This window comes from Gorilla gorilla, chromosome 3 (assembly GCF_029281585.2).
Source record: "Gorilla gorilla gorilla isolate KB3781 chromosome 3, NHGRI_mGorGor1-v2.1_pri, whole genome shotgun sequence".
Taxonomy (NCBI): domain Eukaryota; kingdom Metazoa; phylum Chordata; class Mammalia; order Primates; family Hominidae; genus Gorilla; species Gorilla gorilla.
In genome coordinates this window covers 129,701,491-129,725,532 of record NC_073227.2, presented here as the reverse complement: position 1 = coordinate 129,725,532, position 24,042 = coordinate 129,701,491, and the positions used below count along the sequence as shown (strand labels likewise).

Here is a 24,042-nt window from a genome sequence, read left to right as displayed (position 1 = left end):
ATTTTGTGGCTCTTGGCTCTGCATTCTGGCTCTTTTTTCCTGCTTTTAAGTTATTTTTCCTTTCTATAAAGGGTAGCTTGTGTTTGCAGCTCTACAATTTTTTCAGCCTGCTTCCTGCCTATAGAGGTTTTGGGATCCAAAGGCTTCTTTTCCTCTTTTACTGTTTCTGTTCATTTCAGTCTAAGTAGATGTTTTTGAAATTATTATTTTCTTTAAATATTTGTTGGTCTCCTATAAATATTATTGGCATTGACTGTACCTTGAGTTTCTGCTGAGCCTACTGAGGAACAGCACCCTTAAGCTTTTAAGAAGCTCCATTGTTTGATGAAGCGTTCTGAGGTATTTCTAAGGTCTTAAAATATTTTTATAACCATACTCTCAGCTTTTCTGTGAGTCTCTTGATTCGACTTTGTTCAACAGTCATTTATTAATATTAGTGTCAGTTATCATCTGGAGAGGCTGAGAATTTTTAATCCCAACAATTCCTGGCTTCTTTTGATTTAACTGTCATTAGCTTATCTATCTTCTTTTATATTTTACCATACACAACCAGAAGAAACCTGTTGGCATCTTCAAAACTGTAAATGGAATCTACTCAGGTAGGTCACATAATTCATTAAGTACATTTTTTATACTCTTTATGTTATTGCAGGCAACAATGTTGTAGCATCTTCCTCTACATAGTACAAATCTCTTTCATTATAGTTTTCAATGACACTTCTTCACTATCCTTTAAGCTGCCATCTGAAGTCTCCTGTAAGGAAATTAGGCATTGATATGGTGTGGCTCTGCATCCCTACCCAAATCTCATCTCGAATTGTAATCCCTACGTATTAGGGAGCGATCTGATGGGAGGTGATTAGATCATGGGGGTGGTTTGCCTCATGCTGTTCTTATGATAATGAGTGAATTGTCATGAGATCTGATGATTTAAAAGTGTGGCATTTCCTCCCCCCTCTCTTCCTCCTGCCACCATGTAAGATGTGCCTTGCCTTCCCCTTTGCCTTCCGCCATAATTGTAAGCTTCCTGAGGCCTCCCAAGCCACACAGAACTGTGAGTCAATTAAATCTCTTTTCTTTATAAATTACCCAGTTTCAGGTAGTTCTTTGTAGCAGTGTGAAAACTGACTAATACAGAAAACTTGTACCAAGAGTGGGGTACAGCTATAAAGATAACCTGAAAATGTGGAAGTGACTTTGGAACTGGGTAAGAGGCAGAGGTTGGAACAGTTTAGAGGGCTCAGAAAAAGAAAGATGTGGGAAAGTTTGTGACTTCCTAGAGGCTTGAATGATTTTGTCCAAAATGCTGATAGTGATATGGAAATGAAGTTCAGGGTGAGGTAGTCTCAGATGGAGATGAGGAACTTATTGGGAACTAGAACAAAGGTCGGACTTGCTATGCTTTAGCAAAGAGACTGGCAGCATTTGGCCCCTGCCCTAGAGATCTGTGGAGCTATGAACTTGAGAGAGATAATTTAGGGTATCTGGCAGAATAAATCTCTAAGCAGCAAAGCATTCAAGAGTTGACCTGGCTTTCTCTGAAGTGTACAGTCATATGCATTCACCAAGAGATGATCTGAAACTGGAACTTATGTTTAAAAGGGAAGCAGAACATTAAAGTTTGGAAAATTTGCAGCCTGTCCATGTTGTAGAAAGAAAACCCCATTTTCTGGGGAGAAATTCAAGCTGGCTGCATAAATTTGCATAAGTAACAAGGAGCCAAATGTGAATAGCCAAGAAAATGGGAAAAATGTCTCCAGGACATTTCAGAGATCTTCACAGCAGCCCCTCCCATCACAGGCCTGGGGGCCTAGGAAGGAAAAAATGGTTTCATGGACCAGGTCAAAGGCCCTGCTGCTCTGTGCAGCCTCAGGACATGGCACCCTATATCCCAGCCACTCCACCTCCAGCCATGGCTAAAAGAGGCCAAAGTACAGCTCAGGGAATTGCTTCAGAGGGTGCAAGCCCCAAGCCTTGGTGGCTTCCATATGGTGTTGGGCCTACAGGTGCACAGAAGACAGGAGTTGAGCTTTGTGAGCCTCTGCCTAGATTTCAGAGGATGTATGGAAATGCCTGGATGTCCAGGCAGAAGTCTGCTGCAGGGGCAGAGCCCTCATGGAGAACCTCTACTAGGCCAATGCAGAGGGGAAATGTGGGGTTGAAGCCCCCACACAGAGTCCCCACTGGGGCACTGCCTAGAGGAGCTGTGAGAATCCTCCAGACCCCAGACTGGTAGATCCATCAACAGCTTGCACTGCACATCTGGAAAAGCTGCAGGAACTAAATGCCAGCCTGTGAAAGCAGCCAAGGGAGCTGTATCCTGCAGAGCCACAAGGGCAGAGCTGCCTAAGGCCTTGTGAGCCCACTTCTTGCATCAGCATGCCCTGGTTTTGAGACATAGAGTAAAAGAAGACTATTTTGGCACTTTAAGATTTAATGACAGCCCTGTTGGGTTTTGGACTTGCATGTGGCCTATAGCCCCTTTGTTTTGGCCAATTCCTCCCATTTGGAATGGAAGCATTTACCCAATGCCTGTATCCCCATTGTATCTTGTAAGTAACTAACTTTTTATTTTACAGGCTCATCGGTGAAAGGGACTTGTCTCAGATGAGTCTTTGGACTTGGACTTTTAGGCTAATGGTGGAATGAGTTAAGACACTGGGGGACTGTTGGGAAGGCATGATTGTGTTTTGAAATGTGAGAAGGACATAAAATTTGGGAGTGTCCAGGGGTGGTATTGTGTCCGGAATTGGTTCCTTCTGGTGGGTTCGTGGTCTCGCTTGACTTCAGGAGTGAAGCCGCAGACCTTTGCAGTGAGTGTTACAGCTCTTAAAGGTGGTGCGTCCAGAGTTGTTTGTTCCTTCCGGTGGGTTCGTGGTCTCTCTGACTTCAGGAGTGAAGCCAGAGACCTTCACAGTAAGTGTTATAGCTCATAAAGGTAGTGTGGACCCAAAGACTGAGCAGCAGCAAGTTTTATTGTGAAGAGCAAAAGAACAAAGTCCACAGCATGGAAGGGGACCTGAGTGGGTTGCTGCTGCTGGCTTGGGTGGCCAGCCTTTATTCCCTTATTTGGCCCTGCCCATGTCCTGCTGATCCACTTTAAAAAAATTATTATTATTATACTTTAAGTTCTAGGGTACATGTGCACAATGTGCAGGTTTGTTACATATGTATACATGTGCCATGTTGGTGTGCTGCACCCATTAACTCGTCATTTACATTAGGTATAGCTCCTAATGCTATCCCTCCCCTCTCCCGCCACCCCACAACAGGCCCCGGTGAGTGATGTTCCCCATCCTGTGTCCAAGTGTTCTCATTGTTCAGTTCCCACCTGTGAGTGAGAACATGCAGTGTTTGGTTTTTTGTCCTTGCGATAGTTTGCTCAGAATGACAGTTTCCAGCTTCATCCATGTCCCTACAAAGGACATGAACTCATCCTTTTTTATGGCTGCATAGTATTCCATGGTGTATATGTGCCACATTTTCTTAATCCAGTCTATCACTGATAGACATTTGGGTTGGTTCCAAGTCTTTGCTATTGTGAATAGTGCCACAATAAACATATGTGTGCATGTGTCTTTACAGCACCTGCTGGTCCATTTTACAGAGCACTGATTGGTCCATTTTACAGAGTGCTCATTGGTGCGTTTACAAACCTTTAGCTAGACACAGAGCACTGATTGGTGTGTTTACAATCCTTTAGCTAGACAGAAAAGTTCTCCAAGTCCCCACCCTACCCAGAAGCCCAGCTGGCTTCACCTCTCAGTGTGATATGGTTTGGCTCTGTGTTCCCACTCAAATCTCATCTTGAACTGTAATCCCCACATATTAGGGAGGTACCTGGTGGGAGGTGACTGAATCATGGCAGCGGTTTTCCCCATGCTGTTCTCATGATAGTAAGAGAGTTCTCATGAGATCTGATAGTTTTAAAGTGTGGCACTTCCTCTTTCTCTCTCCTCTGCTGCTATGTTAGATGTGCCTTGCTTCCCTTTTGCCTTCTTGTCAATTAAACCTCTTTTCTTTATAAGTTACCCAGTCTCAGGTAGTTCTTTATAGCACTTTTAAAGTGGACTAATACAGGCATCTACTAACACAGTTTTCTAGGCTTTCAGACTTTTTCTATTACTCTCTTCAAGGTCCTTCCATAAAGGGTTTACATATGTTCAGTTTTATAGATAGTGACAGTTTTCTGAAGTGCTTGTGCAAATTTACATTACAACCAACAGTGTGTGAGTTCCAGTTGCTCCATATTCTTGTTTAAATTTATTATTTCTTTCATTTTAGCCATTGTGCTAGGTGAACAGTGGTATCATATGGTGTTTCAATGTGCATTTTTTCTTATTACTTATAGGGTTGAGCACATTTAAGAACGTTTATTGTCCAAACAACCCCATTAAAAAGTGGGCAAAGGACATGAACAGGCACTTTTCAAAAGAAGACATCTATGTGACCAACAATCATATGAAAAAAATCTCAACATCACTTATCATTACAGAAATGCAAATCAAAACCACAATGAGATACCATCTCACACCAGTCAGAATGGCTATTATTAAAAAGTCAAAAAATAACAGATGCTGATGTTGCAGCTTCTTTAGTCCCATAGTTCAGCGAGCAGAAGGGAGAGACACCCAGTGGCTTCTTCATTCCTGTAGTTCAGTGAGGAGAAGGGAGTGTTACAGCTCTTTCACTCCTGCAGTTTGGCGAGTTCCAGGTTCCTGTCTCATGACCAAGTGGAATTAGGTACACAGACACTGGACAGTGAACAAGACAGAGTAGAATTTTATTGAGCAACAAAAAGAAAGCTCTCAGTAGCAAAGAGAACCTGAAAGTGGGTTGCCATCTGTGAGGCTGAGTCCAGGGTTTTTATGGGGTTAGAATGGGGTAATATGTGCTTATTGCTTATGGGTGGGCTTGGAAAATGCACCATTCGATTTGTTAAAAGGCATCATTCAGAAAGAACTCATCGAGAGAGAGTGGGTAAGATGGGGATGGAAGTTCTCACTCAGGTCCATGGATTCTATCCAAGACTGGTAGCTTGGTTTTTAGGCATTAGACTGTCCTTGGCTTGAAGGTCAAGTTTCACCAGGGACCTGTCCCTATCTGCCCAGGAATTTGTCTGTCTCCTGTCCCTATCAATTCCCCCTCTGAAGAGATATATCTAGCTGCCATTAGGATAGGGATAATGACTACTCTACCTGCTTCATGCTGACAGGGGGCATTGTGTTGGGAAAATGGCAGTCGGATCTCTCTCAGAGGCCTATTTAAGGGTCCCTAGTAAAAAGGAGGCCATCATTCAAGGCTCCATTTGCATGACCATTTACCATTCGATGGCCTCTAGGTGAGAAGAAACAAATTTTACAAGAAGGTTAAGTATTCATGGACCAATTATGAGATTATACAAAGAGGAGCTAAAAGGGAAAAATCCATGCCAATGCGAGAGATAACAGAAACAAGAAGTAAAATAGACTAGTCATTCTGAAAACAATGTTGTGACCAGAGCTGTTTCACCCTTGTGAAATAAATAAAATCTTGTATAGGGGAGGGCAGTTACATTTTAGAAGAGATAGCAGTTTAGGAGAGTAGATAATCTCATGGGTGTTCAGAATTAAGGGATCCTTGGGAAATATGCCTTATGGTGAGGAAAAGAACAAAGGCAAGAAGAACAAGTATAAGCAAGACTATAAAGAGGATATCCATGGAAGGTTAATTATTGATACTTATCTTTTCTGATCATCAGCTCAAGGTCTCTCTTCACATTGGTACTTCGGGTGCTCTTCTGGGTCAACAGAAGTCATTCTGTCAGTTCCCCAGGCCTTTACTTGAGTATATGAATCCAATAATCTATTCCAGTGACCTTTACTGCTGAAAGAGTAGAAAGAAGTGCAGTCTAAGTTCCCTCCCAATCCAGGCCTAGAGAGGGAAAAAGAGAAGGAAGAGCCTTTACCAGTACTAGGTCCCCTGGGTTGAATAAAGGTGGCCCCCTAGTTCACGGGATTGGGCCTCCAATAGTTGTTTCAGTTCCTGTTGGAAATGGGCCAAAGAAGTTACATGTTTAATCAAATAAGAAGTTTCTTGGTCTAGCAATAAATAATTGGTGAGAAAATGCTGTCCATATATCATTTTGAAGGGACTTAAGCCCAGTTTCAAAGGGGTGTTTCTAACACATAGTAGGGCAATAGGAAGAAGAGTAATCCAGGGGAGATGAGTCTCCTGAGACAGTTTTCTGAGGTGCCTTTTGATAATATCATTTGTCTTTTCTACCTTTCCCAAGGATTGTGGTCTCTAAGCACTATGAAGATGGTATTGTATGCCTAGTGCCTCTGAGACCCCCTGGGTGATAGCTGCCTTGAACAAGGGGCCATTATCACTCTGGAGGTACTTAAGGCATCCAAAGTGAGGAACTGTCTCATCAATTGGTACTTTTATTACCTCATTGGGTTTCTCTGTTCAACATGGAAATGCTTCCACCCAGTTAGTGAAGGTATCTACCCAAACCAGGAGGTACTGGATGCCCCTTATCTTTGGCATATGGGTGAAATCTATATGCTAGTCTTCTCCTGGGTGGCCTCCCATTCTTTGGGTTCTTGCGGGGAGAGGCCATCAATTGAGGGGATTATTTTTAAGGCAAGTCTCACAAGCATGAATGAGCTGTTTGGTCATTTTAGCAGATTTTTACCTGAGAACGACCTTTGGGCCAATTAATAGGTTTTATCCTTTCCCAGGTGGAAGGCTTGGTGAAGAATTTTAAGAACTTTCCATTGGCTAGAAGCTGGTAGATGAAGTTTGCCACCCTCTTATTGTAGCCACTCTAAGGGCTAAAAGGTGTATCCCCAAGACGTGGCCCATTCTGTTTCTGCAGGAGAATATTGAGGTTTTTATTTCTGTTACAGAGCCCTCCTAGATCAGAGGGGCTTCAAGTGGATCAGAAATCTGGGACCCTCTCATTGCTGATTTAGCTGCTTGGTCTGCCAGTTTATTTCCCTCAGCTCTTTCATCCATCCCCTATGGTGGCCTTTACAATGTATTACTGCCACTTCCCATGAAAGGAAAACTGAGGATAATAGTCTATTAATTTATTGATAGTATTTAATGGCAAACCCATTAGCTGTGAGAAAGTCTCTCTTTCCAGATAGTGGGATGAGCATGAAGGACTAGAAAAGCATGCTTATAATCAGTATAAATGCCAACTGCTTTCCTTCTGCTTAATTCAAGCACCCTCAAGCTCAGCTGTTGAGAAATTGTGCCCGGAGAGAGGTGCACTCTCAATAGTGTCATTCAAGGTGACTACTGCATATCCTGCTTCATGGATCCCTTGTTCTACAAAAGAACTTTCATCCATAAAGAGAGTCCAGTCTGGGTTCTCTAAGGAGATTTCCTTGAGGGCCTCTCTGGCTGCATAGGTTTGCACTGCTATCTGTTTGCAGTCATGTTCAGTCTCCTCAGGTTCCTCTGGGAGGAAGGTGGCTGGGTTTAGACAGGGACAGGTTCTTTTTTTTTTTTGACGGAGTCTTGCTCTGTCGCCCAGGCTGGAGTGCAGTGGTGCGGTCTCGGCTCACTGCAAGCTCCGCCTCCCGGGTTCATGCCATTCTCCTGCCTCAGCCTCCCAAGTCACTGGGACTATAGGCGCCCGCCATCACGCCTGGCTAATTTTTTGTATTTTTAGTAGAGGCGTGGTTTCACTGTGTTAGCCAAGACAGTTTTTTTTTTTTTTTTTTTTTTTTTTGAGACGGAGTCTCGCTCTCTCTCCCAGTCTGGAGTGCAGTGGGGCGATCTTGGCTCACTGCAAGCTCCGCCTCCCGGGTTCAAGCCGTTCTCCTGCCTCAGCCTCCCAAGTAGCTGGGACTACAGGCGCCCGCCACAACGCCTGGCTAATTTTTTGTATTGTTTTTAGTAGAGAAGGGGTTTCACTGTGTTATCCAGGATGGTCTCAGTCTCCTGACCTTGCGATCTGCCCGTCTCAGCCTCCCAAAGTGCTGGGATTACAGGCGTGAGCACCGCGCCTGGCCCCAAGACAGGTCCTTAACTGAACTGTAGATCCCTTCAATAGCAGAGCCTGATATTTGAGGAGGCAGCTGTCTGTTAGCTAGAGACTCCTCTTAGAAGACAGCAGTCCTGCCACATTATGTTATTATTCTCCATGGTTAACTTAGTAGCCTCTGGCACTAGCAAAGCTACCACTGCAACTGCCTGGAGGCAGGCTAGCCATCCTTTAGCTACCAAATCAAGCTCCTTGCTTAGGTAGCCTACAGGCTGCTGGGCTGGACCTCAGGCCTGGGTTAGAACTCCCAAGGCCATTTCCTTCCTTTTTGATACATAAAGATTGAACAACTTCCCTATGGGAAGACTAAGGGCTGGTGCCCCAAGCAAGGCTTATTTCAATTGGTCAAAGGCCCTTCTGGCCTCTGGTTCCCAAATTCGGGATTGATCTTGGCTGCCTGAGTTTATTAGGTGATACAAGGGATGAGCTATCTCATTGTACCCAGGTATCCATAATCTGCAGAATCCTGTCATGCCCAAGAATCCCCTCAGTTGTTTGAGGGTTTGGGGGAAGGGAAAGGAGGAGACAGGGTTAATCCTGTCTTCACCCAGTGCCCTGGTCCCCTCTGACAAGACTAGACCTAAGCACTTCACTGAAGTCTGACAGAGCTGAGCCTTAGATGTTGAGACCTTATATCCTCTGTTAGCTAGAAAATTAAGAAGAGGCTTAGTGTCTTCCTGAGAGATTTCCTCAGTTGGGGCAAAAAGGAGAATGTCATCTACATTTTGTAAAACTTTAACCCAAGGATGAAGGAACCCAGAGAGATCTTTTGAGAATGCCTGTCCAAACAGATGAGGACTACCCCAGAATCCTTGGAGTAGCACCATCCAGGTTAACTGGGTGGTCTAGTTGGAGAGACCCTTGAATGCAAACAAATATTGGGAGTCAGGATGTAGCAATTTGCAAAAAAAAAAAAGTGTCCTTTAGGTCCAGGACTGTGAACCATTTAGTTTCCTCAGGTATTTGAGTTACGAAGGTATAGGGATTGGGAAACACTGGATGAATTGGAACCACAGCCTCATTAATGAGGCAGAAGTCCTGGATCAGTCTCCATTCCCCATTGTGTTTCTGTACTCCCAACATTGGGGCACTACAAGGGCTGTTGCAGGGTTTGAGGAGGCCCTGCATCCTCAAGTTATCAATGATGGCTTCTAGCCCTTTCCTAGCTTCTAGTTTTAGGGGATACTTTTTCTGGTTAGGGAAGGAGGTGGGATCCTTAAGGTGGATCCAGATCAGTATGGTGGTTGTGGCTCAGCCAATTTTCCCTTGAATTGCCCAAATTTCTGGACTGATATCAGTCTCCACCAGGGGGAGGCAAGGAGTGTGTCCTGGAGCCATAAGGATGGTGGTTCACATATGAGCTAAAATATCCCTGCCTCACAGAGGAATTGGGCTTTCGGGCATGATTAAAAAGACATGAGTAAACACGAGGTCTCCCCAACTACAACTAAGGGGTTGGAAAAATATCAGGTTAAAAGCTTTCCTGAGACACCCTTCATGGTCATGCTAAGGGAAGAAGGGAGGCCTGGATTGGAGAGGAGAATAGAAATGGCTGCTCTGCTATCCAGGAAGAAGTTCACCTTCCTCCCGTCGACCTCCAGAATCATTCAGGGCTCCTGGATGGTAATGGCAGTCTGAGCTGTCAGAGCCAGGGACGGGAGCCCTGGGGTCCATCAATCCTGTTAGACACTTGTGAGACTGGCTTTGGACCCAGTGACCTGCATCTCTGGGGACAGTCCACCCTCCAGTGGTCCCCACGACAGATTGGACAGGGTCGAGCTGGCTTCCTCATGCTGCCTGGGCAGTCCTTTTTAACATTCCCTGGTTTGCCACATTTGTCGCAGTTAACAGGTGCATCTTTGGGATTCTGGGGTTTGTAAGGCTGCAGGGTGGCCAATAGATTTTTCTGTCTTTTTCTTGCATATCCTCTCCCTTTCTTGGCACTGTATGAGATACAAAGCTCATCCACAAACTTCTCTGCTGCTTGCAGGGCTGTTTGCTTCTTAGTGGTAGTCAAGGTTTGATTCAAAAGTAACATAACATCCTTCCAGGAGAGTTCAAATACTTGGTTTAAATTCTGGAAAGCCTCTATATACCCTTCAGGGTCATCTGAAAACTTACCAAGATCCCCCTTAATTTGTCTTAAGTCCTGTAGAAAAAAGACATGAGCAAACACGTCTATACCTTAATGGGGCCGTATTCACAAGGCATCTCTTGTAGGGGCATGAGTGAGGCTGGGACCTGCCTGAAACGAGGATTCCTAGGAGAGGACAAGCTTGAGAGAGAACCTGGATAGGGAGGACATGATGGACCAGGAGTAGGACTGGAGGGGTCTGATCCCCCTGCTGGAGGCACCTCTGGGGTTTACTTCCCTGGGGTTTACTTCCCTGGGACTGTCCTTTGCAGCCACTCCTGAGATGACTGCTAGGCAGGCTGGATCTATCCTACAATATCAGCAAAGGTCCAGATTATCCTGCAAGGCAAAGAAAACCTGCATGTATGAGACCTCAGACCATTTGCCTCCATGTTTACAGAAACGGTCTAGCTGCAGGTTAGCATTAAAGTTGATACTTCCCTCCAGAGGCCAGGCTTCTCCATCCTGCTGCTTATAACCTGGCCAAGCCCTTGTGCAAAGGAATATACAGCATTTTCTCTTCAGAATCTGCAGGTCAAAGGATTCCCAGTGATTCAGGATGCACTCTAGAGGAGTGCAGGCTGAAAATAGTTTGTTACCCATCTGAAAAGAGAGAGGGGAGAAAAGGTATCCTTTAGACTCTTCTCTATCCTCTTGAATTTGAGTCACCCCCTGAATCTCAGCACCTAGTACTGGTGCCATGGATGGGCTGGTGGTGTCTACATCATGGATATGAACATCACCTCCACCCATGAAGTGGGAAGGCCTAATTGGCAGGGATAGTCATTCTTACCTGTGCTGTGCCCTAGCCTTTTGCTGTTGACTGCCTCTTGGTCCCTCAAATCTAGTTTTCTTTATAGGGCTCCAAATCGAAGCTTGGAAAATACAATGGAGTAATACAAAGGTGAAGGTGTGGAACCAGATCCTCCTCAAACAAAGGAAAGAAAGGGAATCCTGGGAATTGGGGACCTGGCCTAATAAGATGCCTCCCAAAAGGAAAACATTAATCCCTTGCATGGAAAAGCTCCTTGTATTCGCAGGATTATGTTGACTCTGACAGGGTGGAAAAAAGCAATTTAAATGCAGAGGAGGGAAGGTGGCTGGGGGAAATAGCCTCTTGTTCTGTGGTAATGAGTTTCTTCAACGGGGAAAGAAAACTCTCTTAATTGTTACATCCCTCTATTTCTAAGAATAGACAGAAGCAACATTGTTCTGGATTACACTCCTGATGACTAAGCCAAGTCCTCATTCTATCCAGTAATAGTATCTCTTTTCGTTGCAAAAACACCGGTAACATTGTCTATAAATAGGGGATAGCAGTCAGGACACTCTTGAAAGAAAGAAAATTAGATAGGAAGGACTGAAAGCCTTGGCCTGGCACCTGAATGGGCTGTGGGGGATTGGAGCTGGTCCAGGAGCCTTCAGGTAACACCAAAGTGTGCCTTGGCCAGATACCTTCAGTTGTTCAGGACTTTATTCCAACCTATGTAATGGCTAGACTTTCATGAAAGGAAACTGGATTGGAACAAGGCCAACATTCCCAACACCCAAGAATGAAGGGGGACTGACAATGTCCTCCCCAGCAAGTCTGTCCTCTGAGTCTTGTAGATTGGCAGTTGGTCTATTCACCCTTAACTGTCTGACAGATACTTGGTGTTTTATCTGTTTTCAAAAAAAAGTGAGGATGAGAATCCTCAGAAATGAAAGTAAAGGGTCACAGGTCTGCTCTTACTCACCCTTCTGAAGACCTGGACGAGCCTCCAGAAATGTTGCAGCTTCTTTACTCCCATAGTTCGGTGAGTGAGAGGGAGTGGCTCCCAGTGGCTTCTTCACTCCTGTAGTTTGGCGAGAGGGAGAGAGTGGCACCAAGCAACTTCTTTACTCCCATAGTTCAGTGAGTGGGAGGGAGCGTTACTGCTCTTTCACTCCTGCAGTTTGGTGAGTTCTGAGTTCTTGTCTCATGACCAAGAGGAGTGAGGTACATGGACATTGGAGAGTGAGTAAGGCAGAGTTGAATTTTATTGAGTGACAGAAAGAAAGCTCTCAGCAAGAGGGGACCCAAAAGTAGATTGCCATCAGTGAGGCTGAGTCCAGGGTTTTTATGGGCTTAGAATAGGGGAACGTGTGCTGATTGGTTTACGGGTGGGCTTGGAAAAGACACCATTCAATTGGTTAAAAGGCATCATTCAGAAAGAACCTATTGAGAGACAGTGGATAAGGTGGGGATGGAAGTTCTCACTCAGATCTGTGGCTTCTATCCTGAATTAGTAGCTCAGTTTTCAGGCTTTAGACTGTCTTTGGCTTGAAGGTTGAGTTTCACCAAGGACCCATCCTGTCTGCCTAGAAATTTATCTATCTCCTGTGGCTATCACAGCCAAGGTTGTGGAGAAAAAGGAACATTAATACACTGTTGCTAGGAGTGTAAATTAGTTCAACCATTGTGGGAGACAATGTGGTGATTCCTCAAACACCTAAAGACAGAAATACCATTTGACCGAGTAATCCCATTACTGGGTATATAGCTACAGAAATATAAATTGTTCTATTATAAAAAAATTCATGTGTATGTTAATTGCAGCACTATTCACAATAGCAAAGACATGGAATCAACTTAAATGCCCATCAATGATAGACTGGATAAAGAAAACATGACACAAATACACCATGGAATACTATTCAGCCACAAAAAAGAATGAGATCATGTCCTTTGCAGGGACATGGATGGAGTTGGATGCCTAACCTTAGCAAACTAATATGGGAACAAAAAATCAAATGCTGCCTCTTCTCACTCATAACTGGGAGCTAAATAATGAGAGTATAGGACATATAGCGGGGAACAACACACATTGAGGCCTACTAGAGGGTGGAGGGTGGGATGGAGGAGAGGATTTGGAAAAATACTAATGGATATTAGGCTTAATACCTGGGTGATGAAATAATCTTTACAATAAACTCCTGTGACATAGTTTACCTATGTAACAAACCTGAACATGTACCCCTGAACTTAAAATAAAAGTTAAAAATGTTTATTGGCTGTTTTTTATTTTTCACTTGTAAAAGTGCTTATTTAAGCTTCTGCTAATTTTTTTTATTAGGTTGTCTGATGCTTTTTCGCATTGATTTGCAAGAATTCTTATACATTCTAGATAATAGTCTTTTCTCATTTCTATATTTTGCAAATATCTTTTCTCATTCTTTGTCTTGTATTTCAATCATTTTAAGTTTTTTTAATAAACAGAAGATCTTGATTTAATATATTCCAATTTATCAATCATTTCCTCTGTGGCTAGCTCTTTACGTATATTATTTAGAAAACCCTGCCTCAATCTAAGGTCATGATTACATTCTCCTTTATTATCTTTTAAATGCTTTGTGCAAGGGATCTTCAAAAAGTTCACAGAAAAATGGAATTAAAAGGTAAAAATAAAAAATATAAACTTTATTTCTCAAATTAAGCTCCATCAAGTTCTAGACACTTTTGTCATCAATCATCCAGACATTTCTTTAGTGTATTCCTAAAGAACTGAGGGTCTTGGGAATTTAACCATGTCAATGCAGTCTTTTTTAACATTATTACCTAAAGAAAAATGAGTGTCCCTTAAAGATTTTTTAAAGATTAGGAAACAAAGAGAAGTCAGAAGGAGACAAATCAGGACTGTAGAAACTCTTCCCAATTTGCCCTTGTTAAATGAGAAAAGAATAAATGGGAGCATTGCCATGGTGCAGAACTCTCTGGTGAAGCTTTTCTGGGCATCTTTCTGCTAAAGCTTTGGCTAAGTTTCTCAAAACATTCTCATAATAAGCAGATATTATAATTCTTTGGCCCTCCAGAAAGTCAACAAGCAAAATGCCTTGAGCATCCCTAAAAATTGTTGCCATGACCTTTGCTTTTGACTGGGCTGCTTTTGCTTTGACTGGACCATGTCCACCTCTTGGTAGCCATTGCTTTGATTGTGCTTTGTCTTCAGGAGCATACTGGTAAGGCCATGTTTCATCTCCTGTTACAGTTCTTCAAAGAAATGCTTCAGGATCTTGATCCCACTTGTTTAACATTTTCATTGAAAGCTTTGCTACTGTTGGCAGCTAATCTGGGTGCAGTGGTTTTGGCACTCACTGAGTGGAAAATTTTCTCAACTTTAATTTTACCGTCAGATTGTGTAAGCCAAATCAATCGCTATGTCTATGATGTTGGCTATTGTCTCTGTTCTTAATTGTTGGTTCTTTTCAATTAGGGGATGAACACAATTAATTTTTTTCTCATGTCAATGAAAAGAGTCAAACTCTGTAAAATATAAGAAGAGTTTGATTCTGCACCAAATATGAGTGACTAATAGCCTGGGGCACAGTCCCAAGGAGTCCTAAGAACATGTGCCTGAGATGGTCAGGCTACAGCTTAGATTTATACACTTTAGGGAGACGTAAGACATCAATCAATACGTGTAAGATGTACATTGGTTTGGTCTGAAAAGGTGGGACAACTCAAAGCAGGGGCTTCCAGGTCATAGGTGAATTCAATGATTTTCTGACTGCCAATTGGTTGAAAGAGTTAAATTACTGTCTAAAGACCTAGAATCAATAGGTCTTTAGGAATCAAGGAATGCCTGGGCTAAGATAAGGGGTTGTGATGACCAAGGTTTCCATTATGCAGGTGAAGCCTCCAGGCAGTAGGCTTCAGAGAGAACAGGTTGCAAATGTTTCTTTCCAGACTTAAAAAAGTGCCAAACTCCCAGTTGATTCTCTCCTGGATCAGGAAAAATGCCTGAAAAGGGAAGGGGATTCTCTACACAAAATGTAGATTTGCCCCACAAGAGACAACTTTGCAGGGCTGTTTCAAGAAATGGCAAAGAAACATATTTTGGGGTAAAATACTTTGGTTTCTAACAGGCCTTGCTATCTGTCATGTTGGTATCTTCTTGCTATAAAAAGACTGTTCTGTCAGTCTTACGGTCTCATTTTAATGTTAATGCTGGTCAGCTGTGCCTGAATTTTAATGGGAGAAAGGTATAATGAGGCATGTCCAACCACCCATTCCCAGGATAGCCTGAACTAGTGTTTCAGGTTTACCTTAGAATGCCCTTGGCTGAGAGGAGGGGTCCATGCAGTTGGATGGGGGACTTAGAATTTTTGGTTTACACTCACAAATTGAAGTATTTGTGATGATAAATTGGAGCTTTATTTTCAAAACCATCTTGTCCCTTCTTAAAATGAGTTATCCATTTGCAAATTGCTGATTTCTTTGTGGACACTGTCTCCTTAAGCTTTTTGTAAAACATCAATGATTTCACGATCCTTCCACCTAGCTTCACCATAAATTCCATAAATTTGGTATCTTTACTTGCTTCAATTTTCGGAGAACTCCTGTTATTCTGATGGGGACTTTTTTCAAACTGACGTTTTATCCTTAATGCCTCAAACTAGATCCTATTAAGATATGGTCTAACAAACTAGTATGAGTTTATTTTGGTGCAAAATATTTTGAAATCCATGCATAGTTTTTTCATAACATGCATCTCCCATGAACTTTTGAAGATCCCTCATATTATCACCTTTTATATTTAGGTTTATAAACCACCTCCCTTTAACTTTTGTGAATTCTATGGAGAAAAATTTAATTTTATTTTTTTCTGTGTGAATATATAGCTAAATTGATTGAAAAGTTCACCTTTTCCTTACCCCTCTGCAGTGTTATTTCATTCTCATTTTAAGTACTTATATATATGTGGGGCTTTATTCTACTTCTTTGGTTTAATTTCTGTCTCTGAAGCAATACTAAACTGGGTTAATTACTATACCTTTATAATCTATTTTACTATCTGATAGAATCACATTCTCTTTTCTGTTCTTCTTTATAAAAAGTGTCTTAGTTAATCATCATCTCTAAGTGAAATGAAATTGTTTTCTCTGTTTTTGAAATACACAAAATAAAAACTTATTTATAAGTATTCATAGCAGTTTTATTTATATAGCAAAAAAATGGACACAATTTAAATACCCACCAAATGAACAGATGAACAAGTCATGGTGTATTCTAACAGTGGAATATTATGTCACAATAAAAATGAACAAAATATAACACTATAGACAAATCTCAAAAACATGTTGAGCAAAAGAAGCCGGGCACATAAGAATATCTATGGCTGGGCACAGTGGCTCATATCTGTAATGCCAAAAATTTGAGAAGCTGAGGTGGGAGGATCACTTGAGCCCAGGAGTTTAATACCAGCCTGGGCAACATAGCGAGACCCCATCTCTAAAAAAGAAGTTAGCTGGGCACGGTGGCACCTGCCTGTAGTTCTAACTACTACTCAGGAGGCTGAGGTGGGAGGATCACATGAGCCCAGGAGTTTAAGACTAAGGTGAGCTATGATCATGCCACTGCACTCCGGCCTGGGAGACAGAATGAGACCCTGTCTCAAACAAAACAAAAACCCCCCCAAAAACAAATAACAAGACTATATACTGTATGCTTCCATTTATATGAAGCTCTAAAACAGTCAAAACTAATCTAAAATGATATCAAATACATTAATGGTTGCCTGTTGTAGGGACTTTTCCAAATCATCCAGTAGCTGAAATGTTGCCCTGATGCTATTTTATACTTGTAAACTGAAATAGGACTGAAATCACGATTAGGATATACCGTTGCCCCATAGCATAATTGTATACATTGTTCTTGCCTTTCAGTGTCTATGGGTCAATAAACTGACACTTTAAATAGCATCAATCACTTTAAATATATATTATTTAAATAATAACAATAGCATCAACAAGAGGTAAATGTATATTGCCCTTAATATCTACCAGGCATTGTAATGCCTACACAAACCACTCCAGCAAAAGATCCTAATGGTTAAGTATTATCATTCTTGTTTTATATATGGCCCAGAAAAATGAGGCATAGAAAAGTGAAGTAATTTACCCAATGTCCCACAGCTATTAAATGGCAGAGCTGGATAATGAATGCAGGCAGACTGGCCTTGGGTTCTCTGTTCTTAATCATGAGCTGACTCAATGATATGAACATGTTCAGTGTATGTAGCATTATAAGAAAAAGTTGATTTGGAAGTTCAATGAAAAGTTGCCTCTTGTTTGAGTTAGCAATATAATTGGTGACTTTTGGGGAAGAATCCATTAAGTGGGGCTATTAACTTGTTATTTAAGATTTGAAGAAAAAAATACCTCCTCCTTCCAAATAAAACAAAACAAGAACAAACAACAAACATAAAACTGGCTCTGCACAGAGGATTGATATTTTGGAGGGCTTGTATTATCCAGATTATTGCATTCATACAGTTGTAAGCTCCTTGCTTAACCAGGCTTGTATAAATGGGATCAGTTCCTTGATCTGTTTGAAAAATAATTTTTCAGCCTGTCACTAAGAGTCAAATCCTTCTTTTCTGCTCTTCTGCTCCTAAAGATATTTATAATTTGTTTATGATTTATTGAAATTTGCCTGGCTGTGGGAGAACTGCATCTTTTAAGTTTCAGTTCACTTAACTCTTTGCTGCCTACTCCATTCCCTTTAGGAAACTTTGTCTTCTTAAAAGATGTTTCCATGAGCTCACATTCCCATCTGAAGAATATAAAATAACATGCTTAATACTATACACAGTGTATTCTCCCATTTTCTTTATTAAGGTACTTAGTGGACGTAACAGGTGGTTGTGGGTATATAAAGATGGCCACAGGCTGGGTGTGGTGGCTCACGCCTGTAATCCCCGCACTTTGGGAGGCTGAGGTGGGCGGATCACCTGAGGTCGGGAGTTCGAGACAACCTGACCAACACGGAGAAACCCGTCTCTACTAAAAATACAAAATTAGCTGGGCGTGGTGGCGCATGCCTTGTAATCCCAGCTACTCAGGAGGCTGAGGCAGGAGAATTGCTTGAACCCGGGGGGCAGAGGTTGCAGTGAGCCAAGATCATGCCATTGCATTCCACCCTGGGCAACAGGAGTGAAACTCAGTGTCAAAAAAAAAAAAAAAAAAAAAAAAAAAGATGGCCACAAATCTCTTCATATATTCGCTTCTGCTTGATAGCTTTGTTGGTGAACTTAGGTTAAAATTGTGGTTATAAAAACCCAAGCCTCAAAAACTAATGGTGCTAAAATATATTTTCTAATGAAACTAAAATTTTTTTTTGCAATGTAGTTAATATCTAAAAAGAGCATACCATGATTATCTCAGCTGTTTACTTTGGGCAGATAATCTTTCTAAATACACATAAACCATCAGAAATTTTAATATACGTTAGTTCCTCACTTCTATGCTTTATCTCCTTTAAAGATTAGCCTCTTAGAGGTATATAGGAGTGGATTATGTCTTTTTCTTTTTTTAAAAATGAACACTTTTACCCACTTAAAAAGCTCCTTTCTTCTGTCTCAATTTTCCGCTTTATCTTTTCTTGCTCTTTCTCCAGGTGCTTTCTTTCTTAAACTTCCTGATGTGCCTCTCTGTCATTAGTCTTTATTTCATTTTTTCTGGCATGGAGATTGGTAACAATAGTACTAGTGGTGGGCTGGGTGCAGTGGCTTATGCCTGTAATCCCACCACTTTGGAAAGCCAAGGCAAGAGGATCACTTGAGTCCAGGAGTTCGAGGCCAGCCTGGACAACACAGTGAGACCCTATCTCTACAAAAAATAAAAAATTAGCCTGGTGATTACCTGTGGTCCCAGCTACCCAGGAGGCTGAGGTGGGAGGATCATTTGAGCCCAGGTGGTCCAGGCTGGAGTGAGCCATGACCATGCCACTGGACTCCAGCCTGGGCAACAGAGTGAGATGCACTCTCAAAATAAATAAATAAATAAATAAACAAAACAATCAGTAGCAATGCTGAGTCCTGGGTCAGGATCCTGGCTAGGCTAGCATTAGTAGGGAGGAGAGATGACAGTGACTGTACAGCTTGGATGATTTATTGTTTTTGAGTTGCATTAATGGGAGGAATCAAGGAAACAAATTATTTTATTCAGTTTAATATGCCTTCATAAAGGGCATCCTAATTTTACATGACATGAGAGAGGGCATATCTCTCTGATCCTTTCCCAGTGGGCATATCAATGAAATAGAAATGTATAAACATTTGACAGACTGGGCTTTGTTACTACAGGGCCTGCTTGAGTTATAGGGCATTATGGTGGTTCCAATATCACTTATGCTGTAGCAGATGAACATTGATTTCCTGTGATTGCGATGATATTGGTTTCCTTTGCTCTTGTAACAAATTATCACAAATTAGTCGTTTAAAACAATACAAACATTAATTATAGTTCTGATAGCCAGAGGTCCTAAAATCAAGGTGTTGGCAGGGCTGTGTTCTTTCTCTAGGCTGTAGAGGAGAACTTGTTCCTCATCTTTTGCAACTTCTGGAAGTTGCTTATATTCCTTGATTTCTGACTCCCTTCCATCTTCTACACCAGTATTCACATCACTCTCACCTCTGCTTTTGTTGTTACATTGCCTCTCACTCTGAGACCCTGCCTCCCACTTAGAAGGTCCCTTGTGCTACGCTGGGCCCACCCACATAACTGAAGAAAATCTCCCCACTTCCAGATCTTTAACTGAATCATATCTGCCAATCTGTTTCAGCATGCAAGGTAACACATTCACTGTTTTGGAGATTAGGACATGGACATCTTTGGGTGTCCATTATTCTTCCCACTGCATACCTGTCCTATAGCCAGCTGTTTGCATTTTACTATTAATACCATTGATATTAGTCAGGCAAATTGGAGTCAGCTAGACTATAGCATTTTTAGTACTATTTTTACTTTTTTGGAAGCCTCCACATGGGAACCAAAATAACTATGCTTTGATGAATCTACAGAACAGCATGCGTTCAAATCCTCAGAGCTTTGTTGATCCACACGTTCTCTGTGCTTGATGCAGAGAATCTACCAGGTTTTGAAATCTTAGCTCTAATGGCTGGTACATTTCTGAGGTATTGTGCCCACCAAAGACATAAAGCAAATCTAATCCTCTGGATAAAGATCTCAAAGCCACAAAATTCCAACTCTATCTCTCTACTAAGATCTAATAGTGCTGAAGGCTTGCCAGAGTTGTTAATGTACCTTCTCATGGCCAGTTTACACAAAGCATGCTATAAGAACATTGCATCATCCAAATTAAATGTGTAACCTACTGTAGGCATCAGTCAAGACAGAAAATGGCTTTTCTACTGAAATTTTAAGAGTGGTATGTTGTCCAAAAGAAAAAGCTCTTTATTCTCATTGTCTCCATACTTCAGAGAAACTGATGTGGAGAGTTTGAGAGGAAGAATGAGCAATGAGGCTGGTGAGATGGTAGACAGGGGGCTTTGTTGTGGGGGTTGAAAGATGTAAGATCTTTGTCCTAAGGACAACCAGAAGTATTGAAGGACTCTAAATAGATGAGGAGAGGAGGGCAAGGGAGAAGTCAGGGCCGGCTACTGGGTATTTTGGCTTGGGGAGACTGGATGGATGGCAACTCCATTGGCTGAGATGGGAAACAGAGGAAGCAGACAGAATTTGGAGGTAAGCTGCAGGTTACATTGGAAATGAGAGTGAGACATCCAAATGGAGACGACAAAGAGGCAACTGGCTATATGGATCTGAGGTTCAGGAGAGAGGTTTGGGCTTTTGATATGAATTTATGACTCATTAGTGTAATGGGAACTCTACTGGAGAGAGTATACAGAGAAGAGAAGATGGAATAGACGGAGACCCAAGGAGCACCAACTTTCAGAGAAATGAAAGAGGAAAAGCCTGCAAGTGAGACTAAGGAATAGTTAGAGGTTACAGAAAGAGGTGGTACATTAAAATATTTGTACCCATTATTTGGGTCCTGTTATTGGAAACATGTTTAATCACAATTAAATGTGACTTGAAATTTATCTCTTTATTTTAAAATTTATTTAAAAACGTTTACATTTAAAAGAGGAACAGTAAATCCTCACATCGCAGGGTTATGAGGTTCAAATACAAAAAGTATTTGAAAATATTTTGGAAAGTATTATACCAGTGGTTCTCAAACTTTAGTAGTATATATCAAAATCATTTGGAGGGCTTGTTAAAACACAGATTGCTGGTTTTTTTAAATTTTTATTTCAGTAGTGGTAGTAGCAGTTTCTGATTCAGATCTGTGGTAGGAACCTAGAATTTTAATGTTGTCCAAGTTCTCAGGTGATGCTGATGTTATTGGTCTAGGACCATCCTTTGAGAACCACTGTGTAATACAAATGAATTATGGTTCTGACTTTATAGCCAAATTCATTGAGTTTTCCTCCAATATTATTCTCTTTCTTCCTCTAATGCTGTTATTTCCTTACCTTGCTTCACACCTAGCAATATCCGTTTACACATGTGAAAGACCAACTTAGTGAAGTATTTTGTTGATTGTTTACAATAGTAAGCAACGACTTCAGGTTAGCTTAATTAAGGAGAATAGGAAAAATATATGGTTTTTTTTTTTTATAGGGAGATAAGAAGGAACTCTTTGGAATAAGAGGTGGGATTTCTGTTTTCCCCAAAGTCAATTAGATGTCAAATGCTACTTGTTACCAACTTTCCAAAATCCCATTAGAGACCTTGTAATTTGATCCAGAGAGAACAGCATTAAGAGTCAGGTAAAAGGAAAAACTGACTTCATTCTTCATTCCTTTCCTAAATCCTGAGAAATGTGTATACCTCAACACTCCCTTTTCCAATCCCGCAAAACAGGGAATCAGGAAAACACATTAGCACCCTAGTACAGACTAGGAATACAGAGCTGGGAGGAGACTCAGTGCCGTCAAGACAAGGAAACTGGGGGAGGGGAAAGAAAACTTCCCCTCGTTGGACAATCTGAGGGCTGCAGTGGGAAGAGAAGGGAAGTGGGGAAATGTACCTCAGACGTCGGCCAGACACTTTGCCTCTGGGCATGTGGGAAAGTGAGGGAGGAGGGAAAAGCGCTGCACCACAGCGAGATAGCAACAGCTCCTGCGGCTGCTTTTGAGTGAAGATCAGTAGAGATAGAGCGTGCCGCTTCACATCTTCCTCCCGGAGGCCATTTCTCCATTTTTAAGTGGGATAAAAAGGGGGCGCTGGGCTGAGTCAGTATAAGCCAAAGTTGCCGCCTCTTGCGCAGCCGACCCCGCTTCGGCCCCTGGCCCAGGCCAGAGAGGTGGCCTTCGGAGACGCTGAAGTTACTCCGCGCAGGGGGAGGGGTCGCCAGGCTCCTCTCCAATCACGGTGGCCGCTCCAGCTATTTGCATGCATTATGCTAATAACAGACCTCCTGCCCCGCTCCCACCCAAGCTTCCCGCCTCCCTGGGGAGTTCCCTGGGCCGGCCCGCGGGCTGGGCCAAGGTGAATACATTATGATAATAAGGCGGGCTCCTGCTTTGGCTTCGGAAGGGGGGCGCGCAGCAGCGGGAGCGGCAGGCCGGACGCCGGGCGCTGGGAGGGGGTCGGGGGAGGGACGTCGTGCTCGGAGCGCGCGCGCACTCACACACTCACACACACACTCACGCGAGCATCCCGAAGGGTATTTAAGGATCGCGCACGCGGGGCTGCGGAGATCCTTCGGGCAGCCGCGACTTCGGCTTCGCGACTAGCATTGGCTCCTTGGGTTTATTTCGTTTTCCTCTCTCTTCTCCCCCTTAGTCGCCCCTTTCGCGCTGCGCTGTAGCGTGCTCTCACAGCCTTTTTGCCTTGAACTGAATGCAGGTGGGAAACAGGTCGGCGTGCCGAAAGACACCGAGTAGGTAGAAATAAGGCAAACTCACAGAGGCGCAACAGGTCCGGTCCTCCGTGGCCAGGGCGAGCCGCGGCCCCGCGTGGCGCCTCGGCCGCTGCCCCTCGGACCCCGAGCGGCCACTGTTGGGGCCCTCGAAAGAGGTGTCGGTCCTCTGGGAGTCGGAAGAGCTGTCTGGGTGGGTTTCGTCTTGCTTTTTACCCCACCGCCACCCAGTCCCCGGACGGAGGGTGCTTTTCACTTCCAGCTGGGAGGAGAGAAGAAAGCGGGGATGGTGCACGCCTGCGGGTCTGGACGCTGAGCAAGGCAGGGGTCCATATCCGCTCGTGGGCTTGACTCCACCAACTAGCTGTGCAGCCACAGGGACTGAACTTTGGAGGAATCGACCTTTTTCTTTCCTTTTAGGATTATTTGAGGTGTAGAGGGTGGGAAGCGAAGCCGAGACGGCCGACCCCGCCACGATGCTGCTGAAGAAAGCAGCAGGGAAAGGAGGGGGCCGGGAGCCCAGATCCGAGGACCCGACCCCTGCCGAACAGCATTGTGCCCGGACCATGCCCCCGTGTGCCGTCCTGGCGGCCCTCCTGTCAGTGGTGGCCGTGGTGTCTTGCCTGTACCTGGGTGTGAAAACCAACGACCTCCAGGCGAGGATCGCCGCTCTCGAATCCGCCAAAGGGGCACCTTCCATTCATCTGCTGCCTGATACCCTGGATCACCTCAAGGCTATGGTGCAAGAGAAAGTGGAGCGACTTCTGGCTCAGGTGTGAGAGGCTGGGGTATTTTGCACGTGGGTAACATCTTGTACAAGCGTGACTCTGTGTGCATGACTAGCCGTTACCCTTACTGTACGCATACTTGGTGTGGCTGTGTGTGTGCGCGCGCGTGCATGTGTTGGCCAAGGATCTATGCTCACTGTAGCATATATTTATATGTGCACATCCCTTGATGTCCCCATCCCTATCTCTAATCTTCCCTCACTCTCTCTTAATGTTTGCGTGTTAAACACATAGGAAGGTCTAAAAGGGTTCGGAAAGGGCATTTTATCTCTTTTTAGTTGTCCTAAGTCAAACCCAATTGTGGAGAGAATATTTCTTGCAGAGATAGCATCTGTTAAATCTTTTACATGTTATAAGATGGTTAGGGTCATAGATGTTATTAATATAT

The 24,042-nt window shown here is 43.1% G+C and overlaps 1 protein-coding gene and 1 long non-coding RNA gene across 2 annotated transcripts in view; one reads left to right on the top strand and one right to left on the bottom strand.

Annotated features, from left to right (window-relative positions):
• Positions 1-7,726: 7,726 nt before the first annotated feature.
• On the bottom strand, positions 7,727-22,326 carry LOC101145908 (uncharacterized). Its single transcript, XR_002005589.4, has 3 exons — positions 22,033-22,326; positions 11,912-12,010; positions 7,727-10,778 (listed from the first exon to the last, which is right to left on the bottom strand). It is a non-coding gene; the product is annotated as an uncharacterized lncRNA (long non-coding RNA).
• A 142-nt stretch (positions 22,327-22,468) lies between these two features.
• Positions 22,469-24,042, top strand: part of COL25A1 (collagen type XXV alpha 1 chain) — a 497,365-nt gene continuing 495,791 nt past the window's right edge. Inside the window, exons 1-2 of the mRNA XM_063705462.1 lie at positions 22,469-22,493; positions 23,287-23,639. Of these exons, the coding sequence (XP_063561532.1) occupies positions 23,343-23,639 (297 nt within the window). The 5' untranslated portion in view covers positions 22,469-22,493; positions 23,287-23,342. The remainder of the gene's footprint in view (positions 22,494-23,286; positions 23,640-24,042) is intronic.